The sequence below is a fragment of the Ixodes scapularis genome, unplaced genomic scaffold (assembly GCF_016920785.2).
Source record: "Ixodes scapularis isolate PalLabHiFi unplaced genomic scaffold, ASM1692078v2 PGA_scaffold4__175_contigs__length_147842914, whole genome shotgun sequence".
Taxonomy (NCBI): Eukaryota; Metazoa; Arthropoda; class Arachnida; order Ixodida; family Ixodidae; genus Ixodes; species Ixodes scapularis.
In genome coordinates this window covers 25,803,187-25,823,440 of record NW_024609879.1, presented here as the reverse complement: position 1 = coordinate 25,823,440, position 20,254 = coordinate 25,803,187, and the positions used below count along the sequence as shown (strand labels likewise).

At 45.5% G+C, this 20,254-nt stretch overlaps 1 protein-coding gene across 1 annotated transcript in view; it reads left to right on the top strand.

The window, feature by feature from the left end:
* LOC115318457 (A disintegrin and metalloproteinase with thrombospondin motifs 16-like) overlaps positions 1–20,254 on the top strand; it is a 212,994-nt gene that overhangs the window by 75,714 nt on the left and 117,026 nt on the right. The window contains exons 7-8 of the mRNA XM_040215034.1: positions 14,819–14,890; positions 15,028–15,167. Coding sequence (XP_040070968.1) covers positions 14,819–14,890; positions 15,028–15,167 — 212 coding nt within the window. The remainder of the gene's footprint in view (positions 1–14,818; positions 14,891–15,027; positions 15,168–20,254) is intronic.

Below are 20,254 nucleotides of genomic sequence, written 5' to 3'. Positions count from 1 at the left end.
GAACGTTTTAGTGGAGGTATTTAATTTACGGGTAACTTCGGTGGTATGCGTTCGAGCAGAAAACGTTCTACTGACACGTTTAATACATCCTTACTTTTCCATAAAACTGCACGTCAGCTGCGGAGGGGTGGACGCTGGCAACTTCCAGTGGTCGGAAAGCCGCTTCCCGGCTTTCCCTTTCCGAAATAGATAATTTAATTTAATTTATTTACTTCTATGCACACAAAAGGCATTTCATAAGGGGGAACGAAGCAATAATAAATACTTTAAATGCAACACACAGAAGATTAAAGGTATTACAATATCTTATACTAAAAGGAAACGAACGTAGCAATATTGTCACGAACGGCAAGTCACGAGGTGACAACAACTGAAGCAAACTAAACGTTTAATGGACGAACGTGTGCCAAAGACAAAGCAGGAAATAGAAGATAATAATAAAGCGTCGCGGGCGTCGAAGTCAGCATAACAGCGGGATCGAACGCTGGGGCGAGACTGACCCCGGATCGCCACGCGAGCTCCTTTTATACACGCGTGCGCTTCTGGAACAATCGGCCTAGAGGTTTCGGCGCGTAGAAAATTCCGACCAAGGACACGCAACACGGTTTTCGAATTTACCAGAACATCACAGTGATTACACAGTGAACACAAATGTGCACCGGTGGCCAGGCATCGAACCCTTACTTTTTGCGTGGAAGGAAAGCGGGATAGCCAATAGGCCTCGAGCGCGCTGCTGCTTGATCACCTGCGCGCGCGGCATTATTCCTCCGTTTAAAAAAATTCATCGTCCCGATCCAGCGCAAAACGAAAACACAAATTCACAACAAAACTGCAGCAGAATCGCGAGCCATAGTTCACGGTTCACTTTTCGACGAGAATCCAAAGTTCTATCGTTTGTAATCCGGCTTGAGCCGGACAACGTGCATCACCTCGGGTCTTGAATGGCGTCTTGCAGATGGGAGCGTTTCGTCGGGACGAACTTTGTAGTTCATGTCGCCGAGGCGTCGGATGACCTTGTCGGGCCCGAAATAGCGTTTCAGGAGCCTCTCGCTGAGACCGCAGCGCCGTATCGATGTCCAAACTCATACCCGGTCTCCGGGTTGAAAGTGGGCGTCTCGGCGACGAAGGTTATACCGGCCTGAGTCGACTCGCTGTTGGTCTTGAATCATGATTCTTGCCAGTTGACGAGCTTCCTCCGCGCGTTGAAAGATCAGATGAACGTTGTCGCTGCCATCATCGGTTGGCACGTGAGGCAGCATGGCTTCAAGCATCGTGGTAACCGCCCGGCTGTGTACCAGTTCAAACAACGTCACTGCAGTGGTTTCTTGCACTGTTGTGTTGTACGCAAACGTAACGTACGACACCTCGTCCCACGTATTCTGCTTCGCGTCGACGTACATGGAGATCATGTCGGCAATCGTCTTGTAGAGCCACTGCATTAGTCCGTTAGTCTGCGGATGATACGCTGTGTTTTGTCGATGGCTGGTGTGACTGAGTCGAAGAACCTCTTGAGACAGCTGTGCCATGAAAGATTATCATCGATCTGTGATCAGCACTTCAGGTGAGCCGTGTCGAGGGAGAATGGACTCGACGAAAAACTTGACGACTTCCACCGCTGTTCCCGGTGGCAGGGCTTTCGTCCGGACATATCGTGTAAGATAATCGCTCTCCACGATAATCCACCAGTTCCCTTGCGTCGACGTTGGGAACGGCCCAAGTAAATCCATTCCGACCTGCTGAAAGCGCGTAGTCAGGGCAGATATCGGCTGCAGGAGTCCTGCTGGCTTCGTCGGAAGCTTCTTACGTCGCTGGCACTCATGGCACGACCCTGTGCACCGATGAACTGTTTTCGGGACTCGGCCAGAAGTACTCGTCACGAATCCGGGCGAGCGTCCGGCTGTAGTCTAGGTGTCCAGCCGTCGGGTCATCGTGGCATGCTTGAAAGGACCAGCAGCCAGGCAGGGTTGCTCGTTCCTAAGTTTTTCTTGAAGAGCACGACTCGCCGCAGAACGAATCTTGAAAAGTCTCGGGCCGGGACAGGCGCAACTGAACTTCCTTGACCTTGGAGGTGGTCGATCACGGCGCGAAGTTCCGGGTCGTTTCTTTAAAGTGCACCCATGTCGGTATCTGTAATTGCGCCGAGAAAACGGACGTCATCGTCGTCGTCGGTGCTTTCGAGAGGAGCTTCGACTGGGGCCCTAGACGAACAGTCGGCATCGTTATGCTTGTGGCCAGACTTGTGCACAATGGTTAGGTCGAATTCTTGCAGTCGAAAGCTTCAGCGAGCCAGGCGTCCTAACGGATCCTTGAGGTTGGCGAGCCAACAGAGTGTGTGGTGGTCCATGACAACGCGGATCGAGATCCCGTACAGTTTCGGGCGGAAGTTTGTTAACGCCCAAATTACAGCGAGACATTCCTTGTCAGATGTTGAGTAATTTTTTTCTGCCTTGGGCTGTGCCCGGCTTGTGTAAGCGATCACCCTATCTGCCTAGTCTTGTCTTTGGACGAGTACCGCGGCGAGTCCGGCGTTGCTGGCGTCCGTGTGAACTTCCGTTTCCGCTGATGGATCGAGGTGTTCAAGGATATGGGGTGACTGGAGTTTCTCTTTCAGTTCACTGAACGCTTGTTCTTGCTGCTCCCCCCACCGGAAGTTCACGTCGTCCTTCGTCAGATGCGTGAGCCGTGAGCGGTACAGAAACCTTGGCCAAATCCAAAAAGAAACGTCTGTAGTAAGCGCACAGCCGAAGAAATCTTCTTAAGGCTTTCTTGTCTGATGGCTTCGGAAATTTGGCGACAGCGGATATCTTTGCAGGATCCGGGCTTACACCCTGAGCACTCCCGACATGGCACAGGAATTTGGGCTTGCCGTAAACGCACCGCCATTTTGACGGCTTTAGTGTCAGTGCAGCATTCTGGAGAGCGTGTAGCACGGCTCGCAATCGTCTCAGTTGCTCGTCAAACTCGCTTGCGAATACCAGGACGTCGTCGAGATAGACGAGACAACTTTGCTATTTGAAGCCGGAAAGAACTGCGTCCATAACGCGCTGAAACGTCGCCATTGCTGTTCACAGTCCAAACGGCATCACTTTAAATTCGCACAGTCCGTCCGGCGTGACGAAGGCAGTCTTCTCGCGGTCCCTTTCGTGAGAAGACTCTGGACCGCCGCAGCCGGTCCAGAGTGTCGTCGATGCGTGGCGGGTAAACGTCCTTTTTACTCACGGCGTTCAGTCGACGATAGTCCACGCAGGACCGAAGAGTCCCGTCCTTCTTTTTCATCAGGACTACCGGTGAAGACCACGGACTGTTTGAGGGCTGGGCGATGTCGTCGTTGAGCATTTCTTGGAAATGCTACTGGATGACTTCTCCCTCTTTCACGGAGCCACGATACGGCGATCGATGAGCAGAAAGCGCGTCGTCATCAGCAATAATTCAATACTTCGCAACAGTCATGTGACGAACCTTTGAATACGTGGAGAAGCACTCACTGAACTCGGCGAGAAAGTCACAGAGTTTTCGTTGTGGGGCTGGGGGGGACGGGTCCATGTCGACCTCTGACGGCGTGGTTCTCTTGTGCTGCGTCGGAGAGGCGTCTTCTAAGATCACGGCGATCGCGGCTCAGCCCTGAATTCCCACGACGTAGCCCACGACGTAGCCCGCTATACCCTTTGTAAGGTGCTGCGACTCTTGCCGGAAGTTGGTGACAAGGGCTACGGTACGCCCGTCCTGGAGCTCAGCTACGCCTCTTGCAATGCCAATCCCACGTTCAAGAAGAAGTTGAATGCTTCTTTCCAACAGTGCTACACCGTAGATGGCTTCTTCGGTCCCGACGGACACAAAGACACTCGACAGTGGCGGCAGGCTTACATGACTGGTAAGGACAGGCAGTTAACCTAACGTCACTTTGGGATTTTCCGCCGATGGGACAGGTTTCCTGCGCCGTATTCGCACAAGAACTCCATTCCGAGAATGACGTCCATTGAACAGTCTTGCAGAATGACGAACTTCACAGGGCAGGTTTCACCGTGGATGGCAACGCGAGAAGTGCACCTGCCGACGGGTGTGATGAGATGTCCGCCGGCGGTTCTTATCTGCGGTCCGTCCCACGATGTCGAAACTTTCCGAAGGCAGCGAGAGTCTCCCACTCAAAGAGGAGTAGTCTGCTACGGTGTCGATGAGTGCCGTCGCGTCGTGGACTTCGATGGTAACGTTAAGGTTATTCGACACTCTTGCAGAAACGTCGTTTCGGGGCTTGCGGCGTTAGAGTGGGAGTGCTCTAACGATCTTGGAGGATCTTGGTGTCGTTCGTCTTCGGCAAAGCCACCTCCCGGCATTGCCGCCCCTAATTTTTACAACGCGAAGCGTTGGGTTACAGGTTGTCTCGGCGAGACCGGCGGAAATGCGATGGCGAGCGTCGGGGAGACGGTGAACGGAATTCCCGGTGGGGAGTGGATTCAGGTGATGAAGAGCGGCGGAGGTAGTCCTCAATGTCCCGAGGTCGCTCTCCGAAACGTGGCCGATGGTCGTTGGGCGCAAACACTCGTAGGCCCAGCTTGCGGTAGGGACATCATCGGTAGAAATGGTTCGCTTCACCGCAATGGTAGCACAGCGGGCGTTGATCAGCCGTTCGCCACACGTCGGTGTTCCTGGGCGCCGGTTGTTCTCGCCGGACGTACTGAAGTGGATTGTCGAGACGTCGGGGGTACGGCCGTGCTCGTGTGTCCCGTCGTCGTGGCCCAGAACGGTTGATGGGCAGCAGGTGGCGGTCGTCGGGCCATGGCGGCGTAGCTCACCGTCAGTTGTTCTGGTGGTGCCAGGTCGACGGGGGCCTTCAGCGGGAAGGCTCGCTGCTTCTTTTCTCGCACTACTTCGGACAGGAAGAGCGAGGCAGGGCGAACGGCAGTTGACAGCATCTTCTTGATATCCTCCTGAACGACGTCGCGGATGATCTGGCGAAAGTCATCGACACCGAGACTGCCCAGGTCAAGTGTTGATGATGCCATCGCCGAAGTAGCATGGGAACCGGCGAGTCGAGTGTAGTGGTTCGATCGTGCTTGCTAAGCCCGCTCCATGTTCGTGGCTTCAGCGACGAATTCATCTACTGTTGTCGGGGGATTACGAACGAGGCCGCCGAAGATTTCGCTTTTTACGCCCCTCATCAGGACGCACAGCTTTTTTCCTCGCTGGGCACGGGGTCGCCGCGGGAGCTCAGACGTAGGACGTCTTCTACGAAGCTGGCGAGGTTCTCATTCTGTTCCTGGGTCCTCGATTGTAGCAGATCTTCGACCCTCTCTCTTGTTGAGTGGTGAAGGTACGCGTCAACCCATTCTTGTGAAGGTCCCACGAACTGACGCAGGCTTCGTGGCATTCGAACCAGCTGCTTGTAGTACCTTCAAGCGAAAAATAGAGGTTCTGTAGGCGCTGCTCGTTACTCCACCGTTGTGGCGGTCCACGCGATTGTACTGGTTGATCCAGTCTTCGACGTCCTAGTTAAACCGAGGAAGGGAGTAGGAGTTCGCGGAGCGACGGGCAGGGCGACGACGGTCGGGGTGGTAAACGTCGGGATCTTCTTTTTGGGTTCTGCAGCAGGGGACCAAAGTCGGGGGACTGACCTCTGGTACGACGGCTGCTTCGGGCTTCGGCGTTTTCTGTGGAGGGTAGTTTTCAGGGGCTGAGCACCTCACTTGGTAGGGATGTCTTTGGAGGGGTACGCTCCGCGGGCATAGAATGCGATACCCCGCATCTCCACCAAATTGTCAGGAACAACAAGTGACGAGGCGACAAAAACTGAAGTAAACTAAACGTTTAATGACGCGACCTTTTGTTTAAAAAAAATGAAACAAGATAGTAATAGAGCGCCGCGGGCGTCGAACTAGGCTTAACAGCCGGATCGGACGCTGGGGTGAGACTGACCTCGGCTGGCCACGCGGAGGCCCTTTTGTACACGCGTGAGTTTCTTTAACGATCGGCCTAGAGGGTTCGGCACGTAGAAAAGTTTGACCCAGAACAAGCAACACGGTTCTTGAATTTACCAGAATAGGACATTACAGAGTCAGCAAAAATGTGTACTTGCGGCCAGGCATCAAACCCTGGCTTTCTGCGTGAAATGAAAGCACGATAACCATAGGGCCGCGAGCACACTGCTGCTTGGTCAGGTGCGCGCGCGGCAATATTTACATTCTAAAGTAGTACATGGGGTTAAAGTACGTGAAATATTACTTCGCGAGGACTCTTAAATTTACAATAATCAGATGCATTTACCATATTCTCCGGCAGGTAATTACATTTCATAATAAACAGATTTAAAAGAATCTTGGAAGGCTACTTGGTGCGACATGATGGCATACGGAATCTGTGCTGGTGATTGTACATAGGAAAAAGTTCGGGAAGGGGAGGGCGGCCGGGGGGGAGAGAAAAACTTTGACTTTTAAGATACGCATTATGGTTGTATATCCGGTGAAGCGGGATCAATCGCAAAACTTTGAGTCTGACGGAAAAAGCTGCGAGATCAGCTTTAGATTTCAGAACTGTCACACTAGACGTAAAAAACAAGTTCAAAATATAAGTTCAGCGGTTTGGTATTGGATATATTCGACTTTTTTAATGACGTAATCTTGCCAGGAGCTCCATACTATGCCAGCGTATTCTACCGTCGATGAATGAAGGACATCTGAGCTTCCCACTGAACATCAATATGTGCTGAATATATTTTGTTTCTAGGAGAAACCGGTGTGGAATTGGCTTTTTACACAATGTATTCAATATGCTGATTGCAGCCTAAATTTAAGTTATTACTACACCTAGATATTTTCACGAATGAAGATGTCGAGAGCACGTAGAGTTAACTGAAAATAAACGTGTAATCGACGAACTTGTGCTAAACAAAATAAAGAACGAGCGTCGAGGCAGTGGAAACGCGGTCGAGAGCCGATCCCTTAGGAGCTTCTCATTTTAATATAAATCGATGAGATGAGTCATTGCGAACTGAGACTGATTGGGGTCTCTCGCGAAGGAGTGCCTAGGTCCATACAAGAATTGACTGCTTGAAAGTAAGAGCTTCCTAAGTTTTTTTTTTTTTATTAAACGCAGGTGAGGGACACGGTCCAACGCCCTTAAAAATCAAGAAAAATAGCATCAGTTTTGTACGACAGTGGATGCTGTCGTGCACATCATTAAGAAATAAAAACTTTGAGTCTCGAATGATCGTTCTTTTACAGAAACCGGGCTAGTTAGTGAAGAAAACTGCATACCTGAGAGGCTACTAACGACGTGACTGGAGATAAGATGTCCAAGGAGCGTTCGGGGTGGGTTGCTTAGAGACATGGGGTAATACTTATTAGGAGAAATGAGGTCTCCAGACTTAAAAAACAGGAATAATCTTTGCGTGTTTCCAGCCTCTAAGTGGTAATCCCTGATCTGAACTTTGTTAGGTTAATATTGGCAGCAGGATACTGGAGGATGGCAAAGTGAGTTTTAGACGTTTGGACGTAATACCTCTACTTCCCGGACTAGAAAATTGGTGCGTTGAATATAGGCTGGCTAATCCCGTGGGACACGACGCTTATTTGATCAAGAAGTGCACTATTCTGGTATACGTAACATACCGTCTTGTTTTTAACTAACAGATATGTTTTAAAAAAATCGTGAAAGTCACACTTCTGCGGTTTGCGCAGGAAATTATACGGCCAAGTGGACATAGTATAGGGGGCTAACTGTAACGATCAATCGGCTAATTAATTAGAATTCGTTCATTTACTTTTAGGTATTGAAAACAGACATATGGTTCCAATTAGAAACTTGCTCAACCTTGTCTAAAACCAGTAAATGACTTCCTAATTGGAACCATATAGTATATGTTAATTAATTAAAACGTTAATTAACGAATTTTAAATAATTGGCCAACTACTTGTTACGATTAGTCCCTATACTATGTCCCGCTGGCCGTATAACTCACCCGCACAAACCGCTTAAGTGCAACTTTCACGGCTTTTTTTTAAACAAATCTGCTAAAATAAAATAAAACCTGTATGAAGGCAGAGTTATGAAATCTTCGTCAAAATCCTCACCCAAGAATTGATTAAAATAAATTGCACTTTCCAGGTTAGACAACCGGTTATTATAACATCAATAAGGCTACGTAAAGCGTGCTCATTTTTCAGGGGGCTGATGATTTTCTAAAACTTTCTAGAATTAGAGCTCAAGAATTTTTAAGCCTCCCCCATAGAATCGCTCCTTTGGATTTTTAATTCTATCTTCCCAAAGTTTAGAATGGCTTAGCTATTTTTCTTCAACGAATCTGTTATGTTCGCCATTCTTGCCCCCAAATAAAGTCGTTTTTTTATTATTAAAACGTTTTTCCTAATTGCCGAGTACACCAAACTGTTGATAGCTAGTTATTTTTATTTTTGGGATAAATAGATTCAGAATTTCTAAAAGCTTGTTTTTGATCACGCTCCAGCTCTATTTTACTGATCTGAGATATTAGGAACCCTGAAAGTCAAGGAGGAACGTTTGAATAGTTTAAGTGAGCTCAGAAGAATATGCTCTAGGATAGTTAAAAATGAGTTTGTTGTTCCAACATTTTTCAGGAACATCAATGTTCGCAATTACCAAGACAATTTTATTATCACTCATTGCATCAACGGCATGAACAGATGATATTAGGTCAGGAATCAATGCAAAAAATAAGTCAAGAACAGAATATTCACGCGTGTAAACTAACACAACTCAATGAAGTGAACAACCTCTGCAAAGGTCCAAGAAGTCTCTATAGTGCGAAATATTTCTGCTATATCTACCAGACGCACAATCAGTTCACTCAATTCCAGGGTAAATAAAATCCCCTCCCCCAAAAAAAATACTGCGCACTGAGGATAACGCAGCGTTACAAAATTAAGAATCTTATAAATCTTTAAATGAACATGACATCACCACCTGGGGTCTATAAGAAACGCCTATCAAGATATGAAAAAATGCAAGCTCGACTCGAACAAAACATATTTTATTATCAGCCTGTAAACTGAGAACTTCCTGAACGAATTACTTTATAATTGCCACAAGTACGCCAGCTCCTCGGGAAAGAAATCTGTCTGTCCAGTGAATGGTCAGGCCACTTTGTACTGATTGTTGGCCATTAGTTTTATTACTTCAAAGCCACGTTTCGGTCCATAAACTAAGCTGAGGGCAATATATTTCAACAGCATCATTAGACTCATCTTGCTTTGATAACGAACTTCGGAAATTGGCAACAAGGAACTTCAACTGGAGACCTTACAATTACGGCTAGACCGTCGATCGCGCTCATTTACAATTGGAAGCACAAGACTGGACGTCGCGTTTAGTAATTCAACGAATTGACTCAGGTGGAAGTCATCACAAAACAAATTTTCGTCAATGAACAGTTTATCAAAACTGGGTCGTGCTCTTTTGAGAGCTTCGCGATGCGGTTTGCGAAATTTCATTGCTTCCTTCTTGCTTTCAAAATATTAAAAAAAAAAGTGCTCCTCGATCTATACATTTGGCGACGGAACGTTCCGTGAAGTCGGAGCTCTACCCTGTAATTCTTGTTTCTTTTTTTCTTTTTTTTCAAAGCTGTGAAAATTTACAACCCCACGAGTGAACCCATCCCGTTTTCTAGCAATATGACGTGCTCGTACAATTTCGCCGGGGTATACTTTAACAGCCTTTTAAAATATCGATAACAATTTGCTCGATTCGATCCTATAATTCCCCGCGTTCTTTTAGGATCCATTCAAAAATAATATTGCAGGCCGTTATAAGAACATTCACGTGCCCTGCTACTGTTCCAAAATTTTTACGTCACAAATAACTTCCGTAGGTTGTTATCGAGTAATTTAAAATTCTGTACAATGGCAATGATGTCGTCCAGAAACCATGACTGATCGTCCACCTTTTTTGAGAGCGCAGCTCTTAGGCGCCCGTTTCCGGCTTGAACGGCGCCCGCGTCGCCGTCGCCGTCGCCGTCGTCGTTGCCGTCGGCGTAACCAAGGTGACCCCAAGGTCACGTGACCCCCAGGACACGAGACCCCCAAGGTCACGTGACCCCTCTGAAGGTCGCCCCAAAATCACCCCAAGGTCACGTGATCCCTCCCAAGGTCACGTGACCCCCAAGGTCTCGTGACCCCCCGAGGTCACGTGGCACCCAGGTCACGTGGCCCCCCTCCCCGAGATCACGTGATCCCCCCCCGTCCCCCCCCCCCCCGAGGTCACGTAACCCCTCCCCCTGAGGTCAGGTGACCCCCCCGGAGCATATTAAAGAATGAGGGGAGGAGGAGGAGAAGGGGTCTACCCTCCCCTCAGTACCCTTCCCTCCTCCTCCTCAAGAGCTGCGCTCCGATTCGGCGTTACAGGGAGTTGTAAACGGCTTTCACTTTTTTCTACCCGAGTCACTCTTTTTTTAAGGTTCTGAACGCCCACTGTGATACAAATTAGCTTTTCCATAATTTCTTTATGGTAGTCTCTTGTACTCTGCAGGGGTTTGTCGAGCGTAGACTGAAGTTCACCTAACTGTTTGTTGGTCCTCGGATTCGTCTAGAGATGGTTTGCAAGAATGAAGAAGAAGCAAACGCACACCGTGGCGAATATCAATCAGATTTTCTGTAGCGACAAACAAAGACTAGGCGACAACAAACTTTTTTTGTATCTGCGGCGCGAGCTCAAAAAATGCACCCAATACGAGCACGATAGGCAGCAAGTGAGATGCCCTCGACAGGAGGCACACTGAACAATTAAAACAAAAACACACTTTGAGAATTGCGGCCAAGAAAACAGTACTTAGAGAAAATGATGCAGTGTTCATACACACGACATGCAAGAGACGTCTAATAAGCACTAATGTCAAGGAGGCCTCAAATCCAAAAAAAGTTCAGCACAATTGTCTGTTTTGTAGCACATAGGATGCGATGGTGCCGCCACCGTGGGACAGAGACTGTGTTGCAGAATAACTGGGCCAGGTGTCCGACCTTTAGCGACGGTGAAATGATGCAGAAGCTTCGCAGAAATGATCGCTTTCAAGCGCACCCCCTCTGATTGAAACTGGTGATCGTAGAGTGTAATGCTGCGAGATGTATCGTACGTTTGATAGGCACGTCAGCAAACAAGGACGCCACTCCCTATTAAGAGCAGCACGACCGTCTGTTTCGTAGCACATAACATGCGATGGTGCCACAGCTGCGGGCCAAATTTTGCGTTTCAGGATGAAGGGGCCCAATGTCCGATCTTCAGCAACGGTAGAACGACGCGGAAGCTTCGCAGAAATGATCGCCGTCGTGCGCAGTCTCGCTGGTCCAAACTGGTGGGCGTAGAGCGGAATGCTGCAAGAGCTAACAGACTTTCGATAAGAACTTCAGCCAAAGAAAGCCGCAAATCTCAATAAAGTGCAGCGCGACCCTCTGATTTGTAGCAGCGAAGATGCGATGGTTCCGCCACTATGGGGCGTAATTTGTATTGCAGGATGACAGGGTCCGATGCTAGATCTTCATGGACGGTTAAATGACAGAAGCTTCGCAAAAATGGTCACCGACGAGCTAAGCCTTGCTGGTGGAGACTGGTGGGCGTAAAGCGGAATGCGGCGAGATGTGACAGACGTTTGATCAGCACTTCAGCCAAGGAGGCCGGAAATCTCAACGAACTGCAGCATAACGGTCAGATTTGTAGCACGAAGCATGCGAAGGTGCCCACACCGTGGGGTATGTTTTGTGTTGCCGGATGACAAAGTCTGTACTGGCTTTCATGTCATATCTTCAGCAACAGTTAAACGACAGAAGCTTTGAAAAAATTATCGCCGACGAGCGAAGCCTCGCTGGTCGAAACTGGTGGGCGTAAAGCGGAATGCTGAGAGAAGTAACGAAGTGCGAAGAGCACTTCAGCCGAGGAGGCCGCAAAATCGAATAAAAAAAAACAAAAAACAAGGACGTATTTAAATAACGATTCATTTTCAAAACTAGTGAGCCGTGTGTCGAGCAGAACACATATGGTTTCCTCAAAATCCCAGGTGAGATGAAGGTGGTTTATATCGGTATGTTTAAGCTGGATGCTTCGCCGTCTGAGTGCTTCGCTATCATTGCTATCGCTGTCCTTCTTATACGCATGGCAGGGAAGACTCTTCAGGTCCAGTCGAGAAGTCCTTTGATCTCACAGGATTGAGAACGTGTGTACAAAAGGCGAAATCATTTTCCCGTCGAATGGGCTGGAGGAGGGAGGCGTTTCGATTTGTTTTCTCTTAGTAATGCTGCGGCCTTACTTTGAAGCTCCATGACGATTGCGACCATTTCTGATGATTTCGCTTTTGTGTCATATTTTTCGCTCACTAAATACTGCAACCGGGACATCGGTGTCAGAAGAGAAAGTCCATGGCGAGCTGGGTACCAAACATTATGATCTAAACCCTCAGACAAAAAGTAAACACTTGAATTATGTATGCTAGTTTATTTCTTCCCACCCAAGAGTGAAAAGAATGTGTCATTATTTTGGGTACCTATCGATCTTATGCCAGCGGGAGACGGAATTAAAAAAAAAAAAAAAACCTTAATTGGTCGTTTTTGGGAGCACTTGTAGTGGGCTCACTAAAGCACTGCGTGCTTTTGTGTTGTGCCTTTGGCCAGAGTCGAGGGTTTGCAATTAATGACTAGTTAATAGGCCTTATAAAGTTTGATTGAATTTATGCTAGGTTTTATTAGTTGATTATGATTATTGTTTTTCAATACTTTATATAAAAACGGATAGGAAATTTAAGAACAATCTACTTTACATACGAGGTTTTATGTGCTTGATTTCTTACTACACACGTTTCCCCAAATTACGTGATGAGAGAAGAGGGGGGAGTTTATCAGGCCGATAAAATGATTAGTGTTTTGTTATTCTGATATTGGGTCATTATTACCTATCGTATCGCCGTGTCCTTAGTGGGTGATGTAATTGGAAAGAAAGTTATGCAAAAACGGTCATTTTAGTCAAATTTTAAGGCACGAGAAGGGATCTTGCTGATTTCAACAATGGTACACAAGAATAAAGCAGACAGCTCACGAAAATTTTGCCGATGGCAACCGACACCTCAGCAAAAAGCCTGTTTTTTTATTGTATCACACTCGCGTAGATTGCTTCTGCACACTAAACAGGCTACTGCACTAAAGCCTTCCAACAGGTCATTGAGAGCTTTTCTTGTAAGTAAAGGTGCTTCACCCAACACAACCTGATAGAGGTTATCTGCCTGAATATTTTGGGCACGAAAATTAGGCCATAGACTGCGCAACTACATCGCCCTGAAATTTAAGGCACAGACATGAAGTTCTAGGCCATCAACAAATGTTTGAGTTAGGCTAACCAAATACGCAGGGTTTCAGGATGAATATCCGCCATATCAACTTAGAGGGGGCCATCTAAAGATCTCTATCGAATATTATTGACCATACAAATACCGTCAAATTGGTTTGAGATGAGATACACTGGAGTCAAAAATGGCTGAGCGTCCCCTGAAGTACGGCGTGTTGTTCGCGGCGGGTCACCAGCTGCCAAAACAAACCACTACGAGCGCTCGCGCGCACGGTGCTGTGTCGCTTGCAGTACAAGACACCTATTGAAACGTGCGCACTTGTATGTGGGATAGGGCCATGAGGCTAAACCGTGGCGACGTGGCACGGGCATCCAAAAGGCGCACTCGCGGTAAGATCAATCGATGGCAGTGCTTGGGTGAGACGGAATATCCAGGCGCATGTAACGAACACGACGTTTTCGCTCTCAATATTGAATGTGTGCCCCACCAGCAAAGGCATGCATGCGTTGCCCAGCTGCTCATCAGCGAAGGACAATAGAAAGTAATGAAATTGTTTATAGGAAGGTGATCAGAAGGCGAGATTTGTCGATGCAAATTAAGAGTGCTTTGGATTCATGTCCAAAGCAAATAGAGGGCAGAAACAGCTTATTTTACATAAACGCGAAATATAACGTTTGGCCGTCGGCAATTTCTACCTTGTAACGAACGTTGACATCACAATAGAAGCACCAGTGATATACGATTTAGATTGTCAGCGCTAATTCAGTATTTTACTAATCAAGAGGAACACTTACCTACGGCTGTATGAACATTCTCAACGTTCATTTTATTATTTACCCTCGCTTAGTAGAGGAGCTCGTTCAGAAGATTAAAGCAAATGACAATACACAGATTTTACTAAGCGTTCCACGCATGGGTCATGCCGCCATAAGTTGAGTTCAGTGGAGGCTGGCGGCAGTACACAAAACAGTCGGGCCGTCTCGTGCCCTGTGCACGCATAGCTCCAGCAAGGTCATCTTTCGTGCACAAAGACTGAAGTTCCCTGAGTGCATTTCGTCAGCGGTGGCGTAATGAAATTGGATGGTAAGATCAGTCTGTTGGGTTCCCATAAGTCACTTCTCTACTACTAAGTTGCATGTCTTAATAAAAGGACCTCCAGTGTTATGCCAGGCATAAAAGACGCCATCTATTCGCTAGCTCCATGCCCCCCCCTTTCAAAAACAAAAATTGTTTAATAAAAAACCTATTCTTTGCGAAAAAAAAAATGTAAGCACCCTCTCAGTAACGTGCGCCTTTTGCGTAACGCGCGTTGTTGGCACTTCTGGCGGCTTCCCCCCGAAAACACCGTTCTGGCTACGGGTCTAGAAATATTCACTAACAAATTAGGCGTAGGAAGGATTGACAAAAAGTATTATTCAAAGAGTATTAGGAACGTTATTTTGACAAACGAAATCGCAAACACGGCACATTGCGCAATAACGCTCTGGAATGTATGTTGTAATTGTTAACGTTTTTCTTTTTCTTAACTAGGTTAACATGCGTTTCAAAGACACGTCAGGTCCAAACATTCAATTCCTGCTCACCTCTATTCAACAGGAACAGGTAGGTGTCGCTTTCACAATTCTGTTTTTGCCGATTTCTTTCCCCAGCCGAAAGCGTGAAAAGTAATAAAATATATTGGAAAGAATAATCGTCTGCGCACGTTCACTAAACACTTTAATATGTGTTTCTCTTTCTAGGGATTTGCGCAAACCTTTGTGGAATACGATATCGGCTGGCCAGATGCCAATAGAACCTATGCAGATGCAAACACAACATTCAAGAACGTTCTTGAAAAGTACGGAAGAAGCCCCGCAGATATTACGGTTGCTGTGACCGGGTAAGCAAGAAAATTATTCAAAATTAAACAACAAAACAAACGATAAAATAGCACAACGTTCGAAAGTATGCGACCTCTTAATACAGTGCGTAAATATGTTTACTAAAAGTTGCTAGAGATATTCATCTAAAGATGAATATATCTATATAAAACACATTATAATATATTAATGCTAATATTGGAAGTTAATATGTATGACATAATTCGGGAGTAGCTTCGCGTCTTGCTTTAAGCAGGCTTGAGTAGAATAAGTAAAATCAGAAGCGCATCATAAGAACAACGGCCATCAGGTTGACACTAAAATAGTAAATAGTTTTTTTTTATACCGCAACCCTAACGCTTGTGTACACAAGGAAATTGCGTCGTCGCCACTGCATGCGCACCAAAAAACAACTTGAGACACATTTTTGGTACGGTACCAAAAATGTGTCTAATTTATTTTTTTTTTTTGGTGCGCACATGTTTTTTGAAGCTTGCCTCAAACCCTTTGAGGTGCCGTCTCGATTCATGAGGAGGTGGGAGTAAGCTAAACCAAGAGAATCCGCATTCGAAAATTGTGGCTCTCAGAACCACGGCCGAATTCCGGGAACGATGGAAACGTCCTCGACACTGCGAGTTTTTTTTATGCCGAACCACACTTCTCCTATGGGAGAGCAATGGGCATCTGACAAACTGTTTCAAAACCCCACCAATAGGAGCAACGATCGCCGGCAGCTTTCTGCTTACGGCGGGTACGCACCTATCGGCCGAGGTCGCTACAGGACAGCTCGAATGTGACACAACCGGTCGACCAACGAGTCGCATTATTACATTTAAAGAAATATAAAGAGTTATCCAGGACCAAGCACTCTTTTTTATGGTACGGTATTTTCTGTGTTAAGCAATACCTGCGACTACATCTTGGTATCGTTACAGGTTACGAGCGCGAGATTCTTGGTTTGTCTTGTTGGGGAGAAATGTTATTCTAAACTTTGATTGATCAACGTGCAATAAACTTAAAGTTATATTTAGCGCTAACGTGCGCTGAAACTGTTTACGTCACTGTAAACCTTTAAATAATAAATGCTGAAAGTACCTGAAGCGTTGAGACGAATAAAATGCACAAAGCAGAGAAAAGTCAAAACTAGAAAGATACCCAAGTTTAGATGATAAGAAAAAAAAGGTATTGCCCGACGTTTCGATGCCACTTCGGCCCCTTGATCGTAGTTGAGTGTTTTTGTCATTGTGGTAGTGTCATAAAGCCCGGTATAGTCGTCTTCTTTTAAAAAGGCCGCTATTTCTTCGCGTTCGTTGCTGATGAGGTATAGCTGGACGCACCCTGCATGACGCATCGTAAACCGGACACGTGCGTGCTTGGAATTGTCCCAGCTGATCGATTGATGTTTGCTTTGGTGTTTTCAATGTACCAAGACTCTAAGGAAAGGCGTGTTTGACAGTTTTTTTTCTCCGTGCCAAAAATACAGCCCTTGTTGAATGCGATATGGTGTGCCCCTTCTTCGCAACCTGTTCTGCCAGCACGTTATCCTGCACTTCATTCTTCTTGACGTCATATTGATGCTGGCGTAGTCCTTCCGGTAAGATTTAGTCTTCCAAACGTATGATGGGGGGCTGTCGCCGCATCAAAAGGAAGATAAAAAAATTTAATTCCACCGGTTACTCAAATTCCTGTCACTCCACAAGTCAAGGCTTTAATTCAGAGTACATGCCTCTTATAACAAAATATGACCTTTTGCGAATTATAATTTCTATGTCAATAGCCATTCACCAGGGACGACCTTTATACCAAAAATGAAAACGTCAAGAATTGAAAGCTAAAGACCAATTGCTATTCTACCTGTCTTAACTTGTATATTAGAAAATACGGGTACAAATTACGATGACTACCGTCTGCGATACATTTTCTTTGTTAACTAATGCCCAATATGGCTTCCGGCAACAAAAGAGTAGAATTACACTATTAGACGATTTTGCGGATTGCGTTAACGAAGAACTGGATAACAATAAGATTGCGCATGAAGTGTTTTTAGATACATAAAAGTCTTTCGATACTACTTATAATTCTTTAATCCTAGATAAGCTTGGCAGATTACGTTTCAGAGGGCCTTTTTTATTATTTTTAGGACTACTTAGGAATAGGCTGCAAGTAGTTAAAATGTTTAATAATGTAAGACGTAGAGATGAAGTAGAATGCGGTGTGCCACAGGGAAGTAAATTGGGGCCCACGTTATTTAATATTTACCTAACTGATTTAGGAATTTTGTCGTTGTAGTCTAAGATACATCACTATAGTGATGATACAGCGCTAGTTTTACCGTACGATAACTACGATGAGGCATGTTTTGTCTTTCAAAAAGATATAAATAAATATTGAATTGTTTAATGCAAATGTTATTTCAATTAATGTTGTCAAAACTAAGCTATATCTTTTCTTCCGAAATGCTCACAAACGAATTTCATCGTTACCTTCAATTTCACTTCGTCGTCTCAGTGTATGAATTGTTACTGCGAACTCTTGCCTTATAATAAATCGGTCAAATGCTTATGTTTATATGTTGACGAACACCTATCATGGAGTCAACACGTTGAATATGTAACTAAAAGACTGCGCGCCATTTCAGCTTGTTTATTAAAGATAAGATTCATGCGTAGTATGAAGATAATATTACTAGTGTTTAGATATTTAGCAGAATCCGATTTACAATATGGGTTTACTTTATATGGGCACGGTTTGTGATACAAAACAAAATCAATACACAAAGTGTTAAAACATGGAATTAACAACACTGCAAAGGAACATCTTACGAAACGTTACAACAAGAAGATAAAGTGAAGTAACTAATGACTTTTTTTTGTCAAGCTTTAAGACATATGTTACGCTTATAAATTGCTATTATGACTATACTTTTCAAGCTTCAGGTTCGCAAGAAGATAAACATATGACGGCGAACGGAGAGGTTTAAAGTCCCTAGAGTGTAAACACAACACGGAAAGAAATGTAGATAATATAATATGCCTTCTTTTTCAATAAAATGCAAGAGTCTTTAGTGTACCTAAGCTGCTTAAGAATGCTGGAAAAAGCAACTGAAATAATGATGTCATTTCTATGTTCCGTAAAATTCTGAGAGAATTGTTTTTGCGAATTTTGTTTTGTGGTGTCTGTTCCTGGCTGATTGTTTTGAACCTAGTGTACAATGTGACTGGGTGTCTCCTTGACCCATAGTTTTTCAAATATTTTTGTTTCTTTTCTCTGGCTGCAGAATTGTATTTTCGAAATAGAACTTTTTAGTGCGTTCATATTTGTGGCATTTTGTTTTCTTGTATTGAGCGTACATTCGTCATATTTGCTTATTTGCATGGTGCCGGCGTTCGTTGCATTTTCATGTTTACATAGAGCTTATTTGTAAATCTATTTTTGCTGGTTGTCTGGCCCAACGCACAAGCAGGAAGCTGCTTTTGTAGGTCAGCACTATTGTCTCTGGAATTTTTTAATTCAATGAAACTTTATTTTTATTCTTATTATAGCACGTTGGGGAAAGTAGGCACCTCCCGGAACCCGTATGCCAGCCTCACTGTCACGTCAAATATGACGATGTGCAAGGAGGCGCGATGGCAGAACACGTTGGTAAGGGGGGTCACACGATCGCTTTAACAGTTGCTCTATTCTTGACACGGAGAAAAACTGGCGAAGACGCCTTTTTATTAGAGTCTTTGCACATTCAAAACTTTTAAGACAACATAAACTGGTGAGCTGAATCGTTTTCAAGCCCTTACGTGTCTGGTTCACGATGCGTCATGCGGGGTGCGTCGAGCGAAACCTCATCAGCAACAAACACGAAAAAACAACCGCCACTTGAAAAGAAGACGACAACACCAAGCACTATGAATAACGACAACAAGAACAAAAACTGTCACCCGTTGATCGAGGGGCCAAGCTGGCCTCGAGACGTTGGGATCTTCATTACTGTATTACTTGCGGGTTAGAGCCATTGCCTCCACATTTTTATCATTCCTAAAACGGTGGATGTCCACCAAAATATTTACTTTCAAGTCTTGATGATGTGATACAAAACGTTGATACTGAGTATTACGTCCTCAAGCGGTTCTCGTGCGACCTCACGTCCCGTGAGTGCTAGACCATACATCTTGCACGTCAAGGTAACTTTGACTAGCGTGCAAATTCTCGTGCTGGCTCACACGACCAGGAACGTGGCAGCCAGGTGCCCTAGTTGCAATCGTATATAAGAAAGGGCACAAGAGATCATGATTCGTCGCCGTGGTAAGTCTCCCCTATTGAAAAAGGCCAATATGAACTCGGCTTATTGGAAATATTGTATTCCAATGAAGATGATGGAAACCAATAAAAACTTATTGTTATCCGATTAACCCAATACGCACGATGGGGATTCATATCGGAGCCCAATATCCCGATATAGTATGCGGTTATTGGTATACAACAGGACATTGGAGCACAATATCCCGATATAACTTGCGGTTATTGGTATACAACACGATATCGGAGCACAATATCCCGATAGAACTTACGGTTATTGGAATAGAATACGACGTCGCGTGCATATTGGGAACCGACATGGACATACTGTACGGCCACACAATATACAAATATCGGTCGTCAATCATGGGACCAAAGGAGAATACAATATGATATCGCGTGGATATATCTCAGAACGCGGATACCAAGTTACCAACATGAATTACGTTGGCATATCCACACGGCAATACGCGAGAAATATATTGGGTGTGGAATCACACATGACATGAACGTTCTGCGTTGCGAACATATTCACATTGATCGACAGTGCAAGTATGTACAGCTGTTAGTACGGCACACAGTACACACAGCCTCACGCGCTTAAAATGCTAGACAACCACCAACCCATTCAGAATAACTAGCCGGAACACCCGCCGCGACCTACCTTTTAATGAGAAAGCCCAATAACGACGTGCTCATTGGAGTGATCGTTTTCCAACAAATGTTTATTGCAGTTGTAATGCAACAAAAGTTGATCGCCAAACGATAAACCCAACGTACCGGGATACAATTCGATGTTGCAACACAACATCGCAAT